The sequence below is a fragment of the Pseudophryne corroboree genome, chromosome 6, assembly GCF_028390025.1.
Source record: "Pseudophryne corroboree isolate aPseCor3 chromosome 6, aPseCor3.hap2, whole genome shotgun sequence".
NCBI classification, from domain to species: Eukaryota; Metazoa; Chordata; class Amphibia; order Anura; family Myobatrachidae; genus Pseudophryne; species Pseudophryne corroboree.
The window spans coordinates 821575582-821594805 of record NC_086449.1 but is presented as its reverse complement, the minus strand read 5'-3'; the positions used below and the strand labels follow the sequence as shown (position 1 = coordinate 821594805).

The following is a 19224-nucleotide window of genomic DNA, read 5'->3' as shown; positions in this document are numbered from 1 at the left end:
TGTCTTCTGGAGAGTTCCCAAGACAGAAGGCCTGTCTAAAAGGGGAAACATGACATCTAGGCGTTTGAAAGTATCTTCAGAATTTTAAGATCCTGAAGCCACCCAGTCATCTATTGCCAGGATGCAGGAGCCCAATGTGGATGAGCAAAGCATTCATCCTACTATTGGAAGCTATCCTCCCTGTCCTAGGGACTAGGTATCTCTCCCCTTATATTGTCTCGTGGGATTTTCAATATGAACCACAGCTTGACCCTTGATGGATGCCCAAGTAGATTGTGCAACACCTATTGTCAACTCCAGCAAATGTGCAAGATCAGACTGGTCCTACACTTCCATTGGGCACCTATGATTGCAAATAAAGTTACCGGTCACCTTTACTGACAACTGCTACCCTATGAGATGGCAGAGGAGGAATTTAAATTGCCCATTTGGAACACAGCAGTATTGCAATTCTCAATAACCCTCAGTCTACTGGAATACAAACTGGGCTGGGGAAAGCAGCAATGAAGGTAAGCTAAAGTCAGGAGACGAAGGTTGAGCAGTCCTTCAAGGAGCAGATTCTCCTATGCAGGGTAATAAAAAAAAGAAAAAGAAAAAAAGGATAATTCGGGGTTATAGGGTGGATGTGTGAAGGGTACTTGTTTGCGTCTCACCCCCTAGTGCCCTCAACAAATGCATTTCACCCTGAAAGCTTATAACCCACCTTAGTCTGGGCCACAGGCTTTATTTCTGGTTGAAGTCTTGGACCCCGTTCACGTCTCTGGAATTAAAGTTACATTTAATATGTGATGTTTTGACACAATCATTTCAACCTGTAATCTCAGTGTAAGCAGAAAACGTATTAATAGCCTGTATAGGAGTTTACGGTTTCAGCCAAGACAAGTATTTACACCTTTTACTCAACATGAAGAGCTTTCCCAGTTGTAAGCCTGGCACCTGTTTCTTCCAGGAGGAGAACGGGTCTGATCCTGGAAGCATTTTGAAGGTGGAACTGATATAACTGGGTATTGACCAAATATGGGCTTGAAGGAGAGGGTAGTGTTAAAGATAATTCCCCGACAGCGCACTTGCAGGATAGAAGAGATGGTGAGACTAAAGGTCCGAAATAAGGATGTTTGTCACCTGGGGCAAGGCGGCAATTTGCGGGTATGCTACCCTTAAAACCAGTGTATTCCGGGGATATGCTGCAAATATTCAATGATAAATAGGCCCCTTAGATATATTCAATTTAAGAAAGCTCCAGGAGGTAATAGCAAAGAGACAACTGTAGATACAAGTGAGGAGAGAGGCAGAGGTCAGAGGAGGAGAGAGATTCTAGTATCAGCATAGAGGTCATATTGGTGGTCCAAATTGCTGATGAGCTCAACTAGGAGAAGTATAGAGGGAGACCAGAGGACCAAAAACAGAATCTTGGGGGAACAACTTCTGGTAGTGGAACAAGGACAAGATGTTGAGTCATAAGACTCTAGGGGTCTATGTACTAAGCTTTGACGCGACAAAGTGGACAGAGAAAGCACCAGCCAATCAGCTCCTGATATTTTTTTAAACACAGCCTTTAACATGACAGTTAGGAGCTAACTAGCTAGTACTTTATCTTCATCCGCTTTCCCCAAGTCTTAGTACATAGCCACAGACCCTACAAACAGCATCTTCCGCAGACCGGTGCACTGCTAGACATTACCTCCCTTGGCGGCTCCAGTACAAAACCCTTGGGCTGAGGGGGTGCTGGCTGAGGGGCACTCTGAGCCTCCCAGGGTTTGGTGAGCAGTGTCACGGAGGGGGTAGGAAGCCACCTCTTTGTTTCCTGGAGCTTCACAGTAGCAGTCACCGGCCATGCCTTTATTGGCTCTGGCCTGATGGATTTGACCTCTCCTGGTTTCTGTACTTCTGGCGCTTTTACCATCTGATCATTTTTTGGCAAGCAGTACCGCACAGAAATCTAGGAATGGTTAAGAGAAACGTTAATAGTATTAGAGCATTATCTAAGAGGTAAACAAATATAGAATAGTCCGGTCACCTTTGTGCTGGGAATTTATGTCATGAGCAGAGCCCATACACTACAAAGGCCCAATCTAGATGAGGGCAACGGAAGCCCATAATAGCTAATGATTGTGGGGGGCAAGAAACCCAATATTTGGATTGGATGAGAGCCCGTCATGCGATACTTCCAAAATCACCTGCAGTCAGCAACATGCTGATGGCACCAAGCAACCAGGCCAAATATAACAAGTGCTGCTGCATAGGGCCACTGGATGAGCAGTTTATGAGGAGCCATTGTAGAAGGTGGCCAGTGTTAGAATACACTTATAACTTACAGCACATTCATAGCAAGTAATGTACATATCCTGTCATTACCCCACGGTGTTGTGTATCCGTTTTCACATATTCCACGTAGGACTCTAGAAGAGAAAAAGTAATTATATCCCTGAAGTCAAACCCCGTGCCCTACCTACCACTGAGCAGGCCATTACAATTGTTCATTTTGGCCACTTACCATGCTTTAACATTGCAGGGAAATGCTAGTCTATGCTTTGCCCCAATGTGGTCTACCCAGGGACGTGCGGTGAGCTAAATAGCTCAGGAGGCACTGGCTAACCCCAGAGCCAGAATTCCATGCAATATATGAGCCAAAGGGTACATCTGGGCATTACACACAGGTGCTGCAGTATAAAATCCAGAAAATTTGGTGAGGTTTGATCAGAGATGTGTGGAAAGGATACACAGGTGAGGCACTGCCTCAAAACCTGCCATAGACTTTTTACTCCAGAGTTTGGGCTATAAAAATTAGAATAATGCAAAAAAGATATTTCAAACAAATTAGTATTTCTCATATATTTTATTCAGACAAAATTCTGGTTTAAACGTAAGTATGACAGGAAAGGCTCTGCCTCACCTGACCGCACGTCACTGGGTCTACCAGCCCAGTTTTCTGACATTTCAGACATTAGACCGGAACAGGGGAGGTAACTAGAACATTTGGGTCCCCATTATATTCCCCCCCCCCAAACATCAGCCTTTCTGCTTGTTCCTCCCATCACCAGTAGCCATCTCCTAGTGCTCACAGTAGACCAGGGACCAAACTAGACCACCTCTAGAGTGGGGAATAAGTTCTGAGTGTCCACCTACCCTGTTCTCTCTCCGGCTCAGATTTAGTCACTTTTGTCACTTTGATGGTATCAATCTGTGGAGGCTCAACCGGTTTAGGCTCTGGCTTCTTCTCCGGAGGGGGCTCTGGGACACTCTCAAAGTACCCACAGTCCAACATTCTGGCCACTAGGTCTTTTAATGATTTGTCTAAATGGTTACAGGAAGTGGTTTTAAAAAGGTGTATAAAAACAAGAAAACCCAAGACATTTCTAGTAGTTGTGAGGCTGAGAAGAGGACAGGGGAGAGAGGCTGAACAACGACTTAAGAGCCTCTGTTTAGTTACAGAAAAGCCCAGTAATGACATCTATAAGCCTTACAGAATGTAGTACACTTGTGTGTAAATACAAATCAAGAGGGCATAGTACCTATAAGTGTTTTAGATCTACTTTTCATCCACTGGAGAGCAGAGGAGTGACAACTTAAAGCTTGGAGAGAGATAAAGTTCATAGAGATAAAGTACCAGCCAATCAGCTCCTAGCTGGGCTTTTAGTGAGATACTTACAGTTCGTCCCTGCTACAGTTTTCTCATTACCCTCTAGTAGGTTCCACAAGTATACCGACAACTGACCCATCTCTTCTTCAAGACTATGGATATAAAAGAGACCAGTTAGTCACCCGGAGAGGCTGGAACCAGGGGGTAGCATGTGGCTATTAGATGTAACGAGGCCAGCGCACCAGTCTGTGGAGATACTATGGCAGTGCCAAGCTCTACCATAGTGAAAGTGCCCCCATGTTGCCTTTATCTCAATATTCCCTGTATTCAGCCTTTGTGGGCTATGTACTAAACCTTGGATAGTGATGAAGTGGAGAGAGAAAGCCAATCAGCTCCTGCCATATTGCAGGCTGTGTTTGAAAAATGACAGTTAGGAGCTGATTGGCTGGTACTTTACCTCCAGCCTCTTTATCACTCTCCAAGGCTTGATAAGTCTGGGCCTACGTGTACCTACCTGTAACGGTTATAGGCCATTAGCCACTCATGTCACTATTATCAGAGGTAGCCAGAGACTAAGGGGGACATTTACTAAGCCTTGAAAACTGATAAATTTCACGGTGATAAAGTATCGGCCAACCTGCTCCTCACTCATTTTTCAAACCCAAGCCTGTAACATGGCAGCTAGGAGCCGATTGGTTGGTACTTTATCACCATGCTATTACTCTCCAAGGCTTGATAAATGGGGGCCACAATGTTCCCCATTATCCCATTCCAGGCTGACAAATCCCTGCCCAATACTACAGTTACCAATAACCAAGTGTCAATACTCCCTAGTAAGCAGAGGGAATCATTGGGATACCAGAGGAGGTGCCTACACCCAGACACCACTTAGGAACAAGGGAATTATGTCAACATGTGGGAAATCCTCTACAACAGACCCTTCTCCTACAGCACTACAGGTGATACTAGAGGAGGGTCTGACCACCAACGCATACCCCTAACCACCCCTGGCAATGAGGAGAGTAGGGATCAATAGCAACACACCAGCTCCTGTGTAGCAGTAACATCCGCTGTACATCATACAGGTCTCCGTGTAATACATTTGACACATAAGGGCTTGGTCAGATGGTCAGGTCCCCAAAGCAGGGCCTGATTAATAGGCTCATAAGGATGCAGCCTGGAGAGCTGGGTCCTGGGGGGCAGGGAGGAGCATAGCTCTGGCACCAATTAACTGCATTGGGATGGGAGCACTTCCTGGTGCCGCAGGAGTTGGGGTGGAGTAAGGTCTTCTGAGATTTCCTCTGGGAACTGTGGGAGCAGCGGTGCCTAGTGGGATTGCTGGCGTCACTGAGGCAGGGACACCAGGAAGAGGAGATCCTGTGAGCCGCAGCTGCCGAGGCTGCGACTGATGCTAATGCCACCACGCACCGTTGCCAGCACTGCTAGGGTAGTAAGTGGCAATATGAATGGAGTTGAGACACGAGCCGGTTACAGATTTTTAGCTGAATGTGAGCAAAAAAAAAAAAATGGTGGTGAGGAGGGGGGCGGACACTTCTGTATTAGCCTAGGGAGGCTGGAAACCTTAATCTGGCCCTGCCCAAAGGCACCTTACATATACGTTATATGCAGTCATTTCTACATTTCCATGGGATGTTCTAGAACAGTGGTTCTCAAACTCGGTCCTCAGGACCCCACACAGTGCATGTTTTGCAGGTAACCCAGCAGGTGCACAGGTGTATTCATTATTCACTGACACATTTTAAAAAGTCCACAGGTGGAGCTAATTATTTCACTTGTGATTCTTTGAGGAGACCTGCAAAACATGCACTGTGTGGGGTCCTGAGGACCGAGTTTGAGAACCTGTGTTCTAGAACGAGTCCTAGCGGAGAAGGGCAAACCCCATTTAAGTGACAGATGGGACATGTGACAGTCTTTCGGAAGGGCCCGCATCAGGGCACAAGCACAGAGACCACGTGTGGCAACACAGTTCAGACCTTCTCACCTAATGTGTTTGAACCTCTTGTGGCAGAGCAAGTCTGCGAACTTGGAGACATTGTCCAGCTCCTTAGGGGAGAGGTAAATGGCTCCGTTCAGCCCGCTCTTGAAGTCTTTTCGCACATGGCCCTGACAGAATGACTGCAACAAGTACTGCGTCTGCAGAATCGTGCACAGTCGTTTCTTCTCCGCTTCTACTTTCAGGACCTGATCCCGCCTCTGGGCTTTCTTCTGGGCCTTAATCAACTATAGAAGAGGGGAATGTTCATTAATACACATTGCTTACAGTACTGGCACAGAGGTACTCATTCTAAAATACTAAATATTTCCTGGCTAATACTATTCCCATGACTGGGAAAGGTGGTCACCCATAATTGGCTTCAATATGAAACAAATATTGTTCCAGGATATTTCCCACTAGAGCTGGAGTAGTAAGCCTTGGGCAAGCACCACCTGCTAATCCATGTGTCCTATTGGACGTGAGCAGGTATAGGACAGTCAGTAGCCAATCAGAAGGGAGCACTCACAGCAGATTTCAGGAGACTAGTAATCTGGTGGCAGTAACAGATTCAAGTGGATTATGCCAAGATAGTGCAGCCTATGCAAGAGTGGCCCTTATTGCAAGATGCCAGGTGCAGTTATTTCTGCATTTCTCCCCCATATCTTCATAAGTTCCTCATATACAAGCTTACCCACCTCTTGGTTGAGTGAAGAGAAGGTCTTTTGAAGTTCTTTGGCAAACTCCAGATTGTGAAGCACCTCATCGTACTTCTCAACCGCCTCCTGAAAGTACACAGATCTGCAGGTTCATATAAAGGTTCGGACAGTCTATGGAAAGTGGTTTGGGGGGGGGGGGGGGAATTTTACTGGCATCAGGCGTTTGTTGGCTTATCAGAATGGCCATTAAATCACCCCACAAATAATTTTATTCCAGATAAAGGACAGACGCCTGTAACCATTCATCTACATACTCTCCACATAAAATATAGCAAATTATGGTTTGAACAGCATGACATGTAGCACCACCCCTGCTGTAAAATTACAATGGTGGGAGGTCACCGACTAGGATCCAGCTAGTCACACCCCCTGCTCATCAGATACGGTGCCTTCTCCTGGACTCTATAGAAAGCCAGCAAGTATGCCCTACCCCAAGTTACCATAGAGAACAGGTGTAGGCAATGTGTGGCACCACAGCAGCTGGAGAGCTGCACGTCCCACATGCAATTGCAGAAAGTTCCACAGCACCTCAGGAGGTCACTGGTTGCCAACCCCAATATGGAAGATCAGAGGTTCTTAATCCTGGCTCCTGCTCCCACCAGTGTTTAATGGACCTCAGAAGCAGATGTGCACCTTATTGCTAGGACACAACTGGTACCTGCACACAACACATTGCCATACTTACCGACTTTTTGGCTGCTCTCTGCGGGAGAGAGCAGCCAGGTCGGTTCGGCAGGGGGGCGGGCTGCAATGTGAGTGAAGAGGGGGGCGGACCGGAGGCGTGACTACGGGAATCGTCCCGTGTAAACCCCGCCCCGCTGTGTAATGCAGATAGTACCGGCATTATACAGCAGGGGGCGTGGCTATGATGACGCGATTCAACAAGAAACGCGTCATCGCCTGCCCGGACCGCCCACTTTACTCGCTAAGTGGGCGGCCGGGCAGGGGGGGACCCCTGTAATCGGGATACTTGCCTGCTCTTCCGGGGGGCCGGGAGGGTCACCCGATTTTCGGGAGCCTCCCGGCCATTCCGGGAGAGTAGGCAAGTCCTCTGTAGCAGCCTGGCCTGTGCCAGGTAGTTGTGTGCCTGCACTGTGCTTCAGGACACTAGACAGCGCTGGGGACTAGCTGCCAGAGATGGAGAGTAGTGTAGGACAGTAGCAGATTGCCATCATTCACAACTAGTGAGGCAAAGTGCCCAAGGCAGCGGCTTTCTAGGTTTGCTGTGCCAGACACCCTCATTCCAAAATACAGTCCCTGGGTGGCAGCCCCACCCCTAGTTACAGCCCTGGCTTGAAACCACCAGTGTTCTCTCCATTGGGCAGGCTGAGTGGCTTTGAGCCTGTCATCCAGATACAAACCAGCTGATCCTGATTAAGCGCCTCTCCGTTGTTCAGTCGATCTCTATAATCGTCCAATTTCGCCTGCAGAAGAAGGGGGGGGGGGGAATAAAAAGTTGTGTCATACCGTACATTCAGATAGAGGGGACTGAGCATTTTCCCCTGTAAGCCTGGATATAGGTGTAGCACCAGGCATAAGCTATATGTGCACCACCATTGTAACACCCCTCCCATGCCCCGGCTAGCTTCTTAGGGTGTCTGCAATAAGCGAGTAGAGGGGTCCCTACTCCTGTAGGTCTATAAGAGTCAGTGTGACTGAATGCAGAGACAGTACCTGGTTGTAGGTGAGCGACAGACTCATTCAGAACAATTAGCAGTTTACATAATACAGCAATCTATAGAGCACACATACAGAGAACACATGAATCCCCGACACCAAACATTTACACTGCTACTTCTACAGCTGCAGTCAATGGCGCAAGCTATTAATGGCTTCCACCCATTGATGTAAGCCACCGATGGCTCAATTGATGGTAGACCAATTGGCACAGACTCCTCTGAAGGGAGTGTTACAGTAAATCTTAGTCATTTGATGAACAGGAGTAAATAAGATTGTGCGATGTGTAACCTGGACACATGCCGCCATCAGGAGCTATCCCTGACCAGTTCCTCTCTAGCAGGACAGACAAGCAAATGAGCGGCCTGTACCTTCTTTTTCTCAATGTTCCGGATTTTGTGCTTCAGGCTGATGTAGCCGTTCTCTAGATACGTCTCATACATCTGGAGCGGAGCAGCGACAGAGGAGAGCGATGTCGGCAGAGAACCCTGGCCTGGCGGCACCGGAGATCTCTGAACACCGCCATTAGGACTGGATGGAGAGAGCTGCACCATTGTAAAGGGATAGCCTGGGGAGAGATGGGGACAGTCATATGTCCAGTCTCATTTCAATTCTGACAAATCCATAGAGAGTAGTACTGTGTTCCGGTCACAATATCGGCATGGAGGTCATGTCGATACCAAAATGTTGACCATTTTTGTGTTATTAAAGAGTTAGGTTTAGGACTAGGCTAAAACAAGCAAAAAAAGGTCGTCATTCTTGTGCCGACATGTTAAGTGTCTCCATTTACAAAAGGTCAAGATTTCCCCTGTCGGCCTAATGTCCATGTCAGCATTTTGGCATCAACTTTTCATATCACAACCCATTGGATCTCAGCGTGGATCCAGACAATGCAGCTGGCCACAATGTATTACATGGGACCCACTTATAAGTTAGCCAATAACTGCTGACGGGCACAGAGCAGACATCAGCTCATATGTCGGTTCTGCCCTATTCAAGTTCAGTCATTTGATAAAACGAAACAAACTTCTTCAATAACTTGTACATTGTGCACAGCTCATTACAGCCCTCTTGTGGTTGTATGCGTTACTGAATAAGCAGAAAAAACCAATCTGCGCAACAGGATCACAATTAAATATAAATTGTTTTATTAATAATCCAATATTGGATAGAAATAAGAAAAATAAAATATAATAGTCTTTAGGAGTGACCACACAATTAATATAACAATTATCACAAATACATTTTAAACCATCTATAACTCATAGGTAAAACCCGCAAAAATCAGTCTCTGAGATATAACTAATCTGAACTGGTGTTGGTACAAGAATTCAGAATATATTCCCCAAATAAAAATCTCAGTTCAGTGCACTGATTCATTAGTTATGGCATGTCCACATAGGCTGGCCAGCCTGTATTTAAATGAGATGCATATTATTCACTAAATTCATCCAAAGGAGTCAGTTAATTTGTATGTGAAGTGTCTGACACAATACTGGAATTAGAGTAATGAAGAAAAGGTCACCGTGCAGTTGGACCGCTTACATACCGACCAATTAAGTAGCGTAGGTATATAACGAGTGTCCCATCCAGCCGAGCGGTATTTATCCTCCCCGTGCCGCTGGTGTACAAAGCTGTTTCAGAGGTAGATAGATTCTCTCTACCTCTGATGAAACGACCGGGGCTAATGGTTGAGAAACGCGTTAGGTGACTGCTTTGGAGTGACCTCTTCATTTGGATCATCTACTACTGCCCTATTGCTGGGTAATAATCATAACATTTAACCCGCTGCAAGGGACTCCGTATATTTCTGTACATTTGATTCCGGCTCTAAAGGACTACCCAGCCGCGCTATCTGGTTAGCACCCAGGCAGCGCGGTGAATGCAGTTACGTGGAGTACAGACAGCGGAGGTCTCGGGTGATCCCAGCAAGCTAACCAGTGCGGGTGTCTGCAAGAGGCAGCACGAGACGATTGCCTGATATCATTATCCCCAGCAAACAGCTTTGTACACCAGTGGCACGGGGAGGATAAATGCCGCTCGGCTGGATGGGATACTCGTTATATACCTACGCTACTTAATTGGTCGGTATGTAAGCGGTCCAACTGCACGGTGACCTTTTCTTCATTACTCTAATTCCAGTATTGTGTCAGACACTTTACATACAAATTAACTGACTCCTTTGGATGAATTTTTGGTGAATAATATGCATCTCATTTATATACAGGCTGGCCAGCCTATGTGGACATTCCATAACTAATGAATCAGTGCACTGAATTGAGATGATTATTTGGGGAATATATTCTGAATTATTGTACCAACACCAGTTCAGATTAGTTATATCTCAGAGAGACTGATATTTTTGTGGGTTTTACCTATGAGTTATAGATGGTTTAAAATTCATTTGTGAAAATTGTTATATTATAATTGTGTGGTCACTCCTAAAGATTATATTATATTTTATTTTTCTTATTTCTATCCAATATTGGATTATTAATAAAACAATGTATATTTAATTGTGATCCTGTTGCGCACAGATTGTTTTTTTCTATTTATTTCGTTTTTTGGGGGTTAGCAACCTTCCCCCTTTTTGCCAAATTGTGCAGCATTAGGAAGTTCCCATAGGGTTGAAGGCTACGGGCGCCCATTACCTTGGTATGTGTTACTGCACTGCATCAGTGGTTTCTAAACTTTTTAGAATCACGGCACCCTAGAGCAGGGGTGGCCGGACTTCTGGGACCTGGGATCTAATTTTTGTTCACTTACCGGTGATCTACTGGTAAGTAAACACCAATAATTTAACATTTAAAAATAGCAATAATAATACTATCAAATAACGGCACCAAATAATAATGCGCACATTTAGAAATATTAAGAATGACATCACAAAACCACTCTGTGCAAATCACCCCTTTGCAGATTCCCCCCTTGTGCAGATACCCCCTTCCACTCCCCGCATAATAGTCCCCTGTACAATACTCATCCGTGCAAATCCCCCACTTTGCAGATATCCCCCTTTCAGCCCCCTGTACAATAATCCCCTCTGTGCAGATCCTCCACCCTTTGCAGATCCCCCTTGTATTCAAAATAAAATAAAAAATAAATAGATTTTAAACCTACCAGTAAATTTTTCTCCTAGTCCGTAGAGGATGCTGGGGACTCCGTAAGGACCATGGGGTATAGATGGGCTCCGCAGGAGACATGGGCACCACAAAGAACTTCAGAATGAGATTGCACTGGCTCCTCCCTTTATGCCCCTCCCCCAGACCCCAGCTAGAGAAACTGTGCCCAGAGGAGATGGACAGTACAAGGAAAGGATTTTGTTAATCCAAGGGCAAGATTCATACCAGCCCACACCATATAACCTGGGATATACGCAACCAGTTAACAGTATGAACAAACAGCATCAGCCAACAACTGATCTTAACTGTAACATAGCCCTTATGTAAGCAACAACTATATACAAGTCTTGCAGAAATATGTCCGCACTGGGACGGGCGCCCAGCATCCTCTACGGACTAGGAGAAAGATTTAAAATCTTATTTTCTCTTACGTCCTAGAGGATGCTGGGGACTCCGTAAGGACCATGGGGTTTATACCAAAGCTCCAAACCGGGCGGGAGTGCGCGGATGACTCTGCAGCACCAATTGAGCAAACGTGAGGTCCTCATCAGCCAGGGTATCAAACTTGTAGAATTTTGCAAAAGTGTTTGAACCCGACCAAGTAGCTGCTCGGCAAAGCTGTAATGCCGAGACGCCTCGGGCAGTCGCCCAAGAAGAGCCCACCTTCCTAGTGGAATGGGCCTTTACCGAATTTAATAACGGCAATCCAGCCGTAGAATAAACCTGCTGAATCGTGTTACAGATCCAGCGAGCAATAGTCTGCTTAGAAGCAGGAGCGCCAACCTTGTTGGCTGCATAAAGAACAAACAGAGCCTCTGTTTTCCTAACTCTAGCCATCCTGGCTACATAAATTTTTAAGGCCCTGACTACATCCAGGGACTTGGAGTCATCCAAGTCACCCGTAGCCACAGGCACCACAATAGGCTGCTTCATATGAAATGAAGAAACCACCTTAGGCAAAAATTGAGGACGAGTTCAACTCTACTCTATCCACATGGCAAATCAAATAGGGGCTCTTGTGAGACAAGGCCACCAATTCGGACACCAGCCTTGCAGATGCCAAGGCCAACAACATGACCACCTTCCATTTGAGAAATTTTAATTCAACCGTTTGAAGAGGTTCAAACCAGTGAGATTTTAGGAACCTTAACACCACGTTAAGGTCCCATGGTGCCACTGAGGGCACAAAAGGAGGCTGGATGTGCAGCACTCCCTTCACAAAGTCTGGACTTCTGGGTGAGAAGCCAATTCCTTCTGAAAGAATATAGATAGGGCCGAAATCTGTACCTTAATGGAGCCTAACTTCAGGCCCATATCCACTCCTGTCTGTAGAAAGTGGAGAAAACGGCCCAGATGGAAATCTTCTGTAGGAGCATTCTTGGCTCCACACCAAGCTACATACTTCCTCCAGATACGGTGAGAATGTTTCGCCGTCACCTCCTTCCTAGCCTTTATCAGAGTAGGGATGACTTCCTCCGGAATACCTTTCTCAGCTAGGATTTGATGTTCAACCGCCATGCCGTCAAACGTAACCGCGGTAAGTCTTGGAACACGCAGGGCCCCTGCTGCAACAGGTCCTTCCTGAAAGGAAGAGGCCACGGATCTTCTGTGAGCATTTCCTGAAGATCTGAATACCAGGCCCTTCGAGGCCAATCTGGAACAATGAGTATTGTCTGCACTCTTTTTCGTCTTATGATTCTCAATATTTTTGAGATGAGGCAGAGGAGGGAACACAGACCGACTGAAACACCCATGGAGTCACCAGGGCGTCCACCGCTACTGCCTGAGGGTCCCTTGACCTGGCACAATACCTCCGAGGCTTCTTGAGGCGTGACACCATCATGTCTATTTGAGGAAGTCCCCAAAGACTTGTTATCTCTGCAAAAACTTCTTGATGAAGTCCCCACTCTCCTGGATGGAGATAGTGTCTGCTGAGGAAGTCTGCTTCCCAGTTGTCCACTCCTGGAATGAAGACTGCTGACAGAGCGCTTACGTGATTTTCTGCCAGCGAAGAATCCTGGTGGCTTCTGCCATTGCGACTCTGCTCCTTGTCCCGCCTTGGCGGTTTACATGAGCCACGGCTGTGACGTTGTCTGATTGAATCAGAACGGTAGGTCGCGAAGAAGATTCTCCACTTGTCGTAGGCAGTTGTATATGGCCCTCAATTCCAGTACGTTGATGTGTAGACAAGACTCCTGGCCTTGACCATAGTCCCTGAAAATTTCTTCCTTGTGTGACTGCTCCCCATCCTCGGAGGCTCGCGTCCGTGGTCACCAGAACCCAGTCTTCAATGCCGAACCTGCGACCCTCTAGAAGGTGAGCACTCTGGAGTCACCACAGGGGGACAGGGTTATTTTCTGATGTATCTGAAGGTGGGACCCAGACCACTTGTCCAGAAGGTCCCACTGAAACGTCCTCGCATGAAACCTGCCGAAGGGGATGGCCTCATAGGTCGCCACCATTTTCCCCAGTACTCTAGTGCACTGGTTCTCAAACTCGGTCCTCAGGACCCCACACAGTGCATATTTTGCAGGTCTCCTCACAGAATCACAAGTGACATAATTAGCTCCACCTGTGGACCTTTTAAAATGTGTCAGTGAGTAATTACTACACCTGTGCTCCTGTTGGGTTACCTGCAAAACATGCACTGTGTGGGGTCCTGAGGACCGAGTTTGAGAACCCCTGCTCTAGTGCATTGATGGACTGACACTTTAATTTTAACAGGTCTCTTACCATGTTCTGGAGCTCCTGGGCTTTCCCCCCGGAAGAAAAACCCTCTTTCGTTCTGTGTACAGAATCATGCCCAAGAAAGACAGCCGAGTCGTTGGAACCAACTGCGACCTTGGTAGATTTAGAATCCAACCATATTCTGTAGCACTTTCAGAGAGCAACACGCTTTCCTGTAATTATTCCTTTGATCTAGCTTTTATCAGGAGATCGTCCAAGTATGGGATAATTGTGACTCCTTGCTTGCGTAGGAGCACCATCATTTCCGCCATTACCTTGGTGAACACCCTCGGGGCCGTGGAAAGCCCAAATGGCAACGTCTGAAACTGGTAATGACAGTCCTGTACAGCGAATCTCAGGTATGCCTGATGAGGATATATGGGGACGTGAAGGTATGCATCCTTTATGTCTAATGACACCATAAGATCCCCTCCTTCCAGGCTGGAGATGACTGCCCTGAGCGATTCCATCTTGAACTTTTTATTTTTTTATTTTTTTTTTTTTTTTTTTTTAAGAACAGGTTCAGGGATTTTAGATTTAGAATGGGTCTGATCGAGCCATCCGGTTTCGGGACCACAAATAGGGTTGAATAGTACCCCTTCCCCTGTTGGACTAGGGGAACCTTGATAATCACCTGATGTTGACACAGCTTTTGAATTGCAGCTAAAACTATTTCCCTCTCTGGGGGGGGAAGGGGGGGAAGCTGGCAAAGCAGACTTGAAGAATCGGCAAGGAGGCAACTCTTCGAATTCCAGTTTGTAGCCTTGGGATACAATTTCCATCGCCCAAGGATCCACGTCTGACAGAACCCAGACCTGGCTGAAGAGTCGAAGACTTGCCCCCACTGGTGCGGACTCCTTCAGTGGAGCCCCAGCGTCATGCAGTGGATTTAGTAGAAGCCGGAGAGGACTTCTGCTCCTGGGAACTAGCCGTAGCAGGCGTTCTTTTCCCTCTACCCTTACCTCTGGCGAGGAAGGAGGAGCCCCGACCTCTACTGGACTTATGCGACCGAAAGGACTGCATCTGATATTGTGGAGTTTTCTTTTGCTGTGGGGGAACATAAGGCAAAAAGGTAGATTTACCTGCGGTAGCTGTGGAAACTAGGTCCTCGAGACCCTCCCCAAATAAAACCTCACCCTTGTAAGGTAAAACTTCCATATGCTTCTTTGAGTCGGCATCACCCGTCCATTGGCGGGTCCACAGTGACCACCTAGCCAAGACCGCCATCGCGTTGGCCCTTGAATCTAGTAGTCTGACGTCTCTTTGAGCCTCTCTCATATATAAGACTGCGTCTTTGATGTGACCTAAGGTCAACAAAATGGTATTCCTATCTAGGGTATCAACATCAGCTGACAAGGTATCTGTCCAAGCTGCTACCGCGCTACAGACCCATGCCGATGCTATAGCCGGTCTGAGCAAGGCACCAGTATGTGTATAAATTGATTTCAAAGTTGTTTCCTGTCTGTGATCAGAAGGATCTTTGAGGGCTACCGTGTCAGAAGACGGTAGCGCCACCTTCTTGGATAAGCGCATCAAAGCCTTGTCCACCCTAGGCGAGGATTCCCACCGTACCCTGTCCTGTGCAGGGAAAGGATACGCCATAAGAATTCTCTTGGGAATCTGCAGTTTTTTTGTCTGGAGTTTCCCAAGCTTTTTCAAATAACGCATTCAGCTCATGACATGGGGGAAAGGTTACCTCAGGTTTCTTTTCCTTAAACATGCGCACCCTCGTGTCCGGGACAGAGGGGTCATCTGTGATATGCAAAACATCTTTTATTGTAATAATCATATAATGAATACTTTTGGCCACCCTTGGGTGCAACCTCGCATCATCGTAGTCGACACTGGAGTCAGAATCCGTGTCGGTATCAGTGTCTGCTATTTGGGATAGGGGACGCTTGAGACCCTGAAGGGCCCTGTTCTCTGGATTCTGCTTCGTCCACTTGCTTATGTAACAAGGTCACATTTGTATTTAAAACATTCCACATGTGCAACCAATCAGGTGTCAGCGTAGCCGACGGAGACACCCTAATCATTTGCTCCACCTCCTCTCTAGAATAGAAGAGCCTTCCATCTCAGACATGCGTACCGACACAGGGATAGTAAAATACATACATACATGCACAAGTCCCCCAATAAGGCCCTTTGGAGAGGCAGAGAGAGAGTATGCCAGCACACACCCAGCACCAATAACCCTGGAAATAAAATTCCCAGACAAAAGCACTTTTATATACTGATATAGATAAATCTATACACTCACTGTGCCTTACAAGTGCCCCCCCCCCCCCCCCCCCTCTTTTTTGCCCTCTGTCACCGTGTTCAGCAGGGGAGAGTCCAGGGAGCCAGCTTCTGCAGTGTGCTGTGGAGAAAATGGCGCTGGTTAGTGCTGTGAGATCAAGCCCCGCCCCCTCAGCGGCAGGCTTCGGTCCCGCTCAATTTTATTTATACTGGCGGGGTATTAAAGTATATACTGCCACTGCAGCCTATATATCCCTTTTAGCCAGTCCTAGAGGTTTATTGCTGCCCAGGGCACCCCCCCCCCCCTGCACCCATCAGTGCCTGTAGTGTGTGCGTAGCGTGGGAGCAATGGCGCGCAGCGTTACCTCATAGAAGATCTGAAGTCTTCTTTCTTCTTATACTCACCCGGCTTCTATCTTCCGGCTCTGTGAGGAGGACGGCAGCGCGGCTCCGGGACGAACAGCGAGGGTGAGACCTGCGTTCCGACTCCTTCTGGAGCGAATGGTGTCCAGTAGCCCAAGAAGCAGAGCCTATCAGTTAAGTAGGTCTGCTTCTCTCTCAGTCCCACGATGCAGGGAGCCTTTTGCCAGCAGTGCTCCCTGAAAATAAAAAACCTAACAAAATTCTTTATTCAGAGAAACTCAGGAGAGCTCCCTGTAGTGAACCCAATCTCCTCTGGGCACAGAATCTAACTGGGGTCTGGGGGAGGGGCATAGAGGGAGGAGCCAGTGCATACCCATTCTGAGGTTCTTTGTGGTGCCTATGTCTCCTGCGGAGCCCGTCTATACCCCATGGTCCTTACGGAGTCCCCAGCAATCTCTAGGACGCAAGAGAAAACCCTTTGTGAAGACACCACACTGTGCAGATCCCCCCCCCCCCTCCGTTTGCAGATTGTCCCTCCCCTTGTGAAGAAACCCCCCTTTACATAACTTACCCGACAAGTTGTCACGCTGCCTAGCTGCAGTCCTCCCTCGTCAGTTGGATCAAACTGGGTCCAGCTAGCGCCCAGGCTCCCTGCATCGTGGGTGACGTCATTAAGTCACCCGCACACTGCATCCCTTGGAACCGTGAAGAGAAGCAGCGGTGGCAGGCGCCTTACAGTTATTTTCTGTTAAGTCTGTCGCAATCTACAGCAGATGCTCCGCAAGCTACCGGTAGGTCGTGATCTACCTTTTGGCCATCTCTGCCCTAGAGTTAGAATTTTATTCCACAGCACCCCTATGCCAAGGAGTTTGTTAAATTCAGAAACAATATATTAAAATTAAATAAGTCGTGCTTATAGGTCATCCTTAGGTTATGTGGAGCGGGACAGGACTGACTTCTGCTTGTACACATGTTATGAGCGACGGCCGCCAGCACTGGTTTTGCCTATTGCATTGACCATAAATAATTTGAATTGGGCCCCCAACCCACCAACCCAGGACATCCCTGGAAGATGCTGCCCAATCTGGCTGGTTGGAACAAAAATCTGGTAATGTAATCTGTGCTGCAGGGCCAATGCAATGTGTCTGATGCCCCTTTCACGCCGCACAAATAACCCGATATTGCCGGGTCGGCGTGCGGTGTGAAAGGGGCATTGCCGAAATCGCGGGTCGCCTGACCCGGCAATTCAACCCAGGTATAAAGCAGTGTTATACCTGGGTTGTATACCGGGTCAGTGGCTGCGTCAACAGGCTCCCGGGTCGACGCGACCCGTTTACTAGATAGGGAGAGCCGGCGCGGAGATGAGCTCGTCACCCAGGGCAACCTCCTCCACCGCTTTGGAAAACCTGCCTGGCTTATTGCCGGGTCGGGTAAGCCTGCAGCAGCTGCCAATGCCGGATCCCACCCGGGAAGGACTCGCTTCCAATTCCCAGGTGGGATCCGGCATTGGCAGTGTGAAAGGGGTATGATTGACCTCATTCAGACATATCAGGTGTACAAATCTGCCAATCACTAGTGGGTAGATTCTTAAACTCTGTCCTCAAGACCGCAAACAGTGCATGTTTTCCAGGTCTCCCCACAGAATCACAAGTGAAATAATTAGCTCCACCTGTGAAACTTTTAAATTGTGTCAGCGAGTAATTAATACACCTGTGCACCCAGAGCCGGCCCTAACCAATACGATGCCCTAGGCAAGATTTTGGCTGGTGCCCTCTAGCACCGCCGCTAGTTCTGCCTCTGATCCTGCACCCGTTTCCCAGCACCATCACCCCTCGCCCTTTATTAATGCCCTTATACACATAATGCCCCTTACACATATGCCGAACACTACTGCACAACCAACTCACCCGCACACAGCACTCACACGGCTGCTAATACTGACTCTGCTTGGATACAGATGTGTCCTCATACATCTTGCCTCAATACACCATGTAGCAGGAGATGCCTGGCGCAAGTCAGCTGGCAGCTCTGCTAACTTCGGGCGCCCTTTTTGATGAAAATGCGTCTTATTTTCATTACTATGTGGCTAGAATGTACAAGCAGCTATTGGTGATTAAAATGATATGCAGCATGCCTATATACTGTGTGCGACTGCATCTGCATACGAAACGCTACATTACAGTGATTTCCAGGAATTCACGCAACGTAGCATATATGCAGATACAGCCGCAGTCACACACAGAATATAGGCATGCCGCATATCATTTTAATCAGCAGAAGCTGCTTGTGCCCTTAGGCATACCAAATGCCCTAGGCAATTGCCTATGCCTAGGGCCAGCTCTGTGTGCACCAGCTGGTTTACCTGCAAAACATGCACTGTGTGGGGTCCTGAGGACAGAAGTTGGAGAACCTGTGCTCTACTGCACCACAGTAGGCATGTCTATATTTGATGAGCCTGAAAGGGGACCAGCGTACACACTACAGGTATAGGTCATTTGGTCGACCACACTAGGCCGACAGGCAGGTCGACATGAGTTTTTTTTTAAAATCTGTTGAAGTAGTTTTCTTCATAGAGTGACCAGGAACTCCAATTAGTGCACCGTGTCCCCTCGCATGGCTCGCCATGCTTCAGGCAAGGTGCCTCGAACCACTACCGCTGCGCTCGGCACAGGTTACCGGTCCAATCATAGTCCACGTGGATCGTAGAGTATGAAAAAGTCGGGAAAAAAATTGTGAAAGACTTATGTCGACCTTGTGTCATGTCGACTTAGGGACCCTGTCAACCTACTGCAGGTCGACCAATAG

The 19224-nt window shown here is 47.5% G+C and overlaps 1 protein-coding gene across 3 annotated transcripts in view; it reads right to left on the bottom strand.

The window, feature by feature from the left end:
• Positions 1–19224, bottom strand: part of CAPRIN2 (caprin family member 2) — a 32405-nt gene that overhangs the window by 11359 nt on the left and 1822 nt on the right. For all 3 annotated transcript variants that reach the window (XM_063929181.1, XM_063929180.1, XM_063929182.1), the window contains exons 2-10: positions 8341–8537; positions 7654–7716; positions 6272–6358; positions 5583–5821; positions 3650–3732; positions 3127–3294; positions 2356–2399; positions 1682–1939; positions 704–760 (exon numbers count right to left, since the gene is read on the bottom strand). In XM_063929181.1, coding sequence (XP_063785251.1) covers positions 704–760; positions 1682–1939; positions 2356–2399; positions 3127–3294; positions 3650–3732; positions 5583–5821; positions 6272–6358; positions 7654–7716; positions 8341–8523 — 1182 coding nt within the window. In that variant the 5' untranslated portion in view covers positions 8524–8537. The remainder of the gene's footprint in view (positions 1–703; positions 761–1681; positions 1940–2355; positions 2400–3126; positions 3295–3649; positions 3733–5582; positions 5822–6271; positions 6359–7653; positions 7717–8340; positions 8538–19224) is intronic.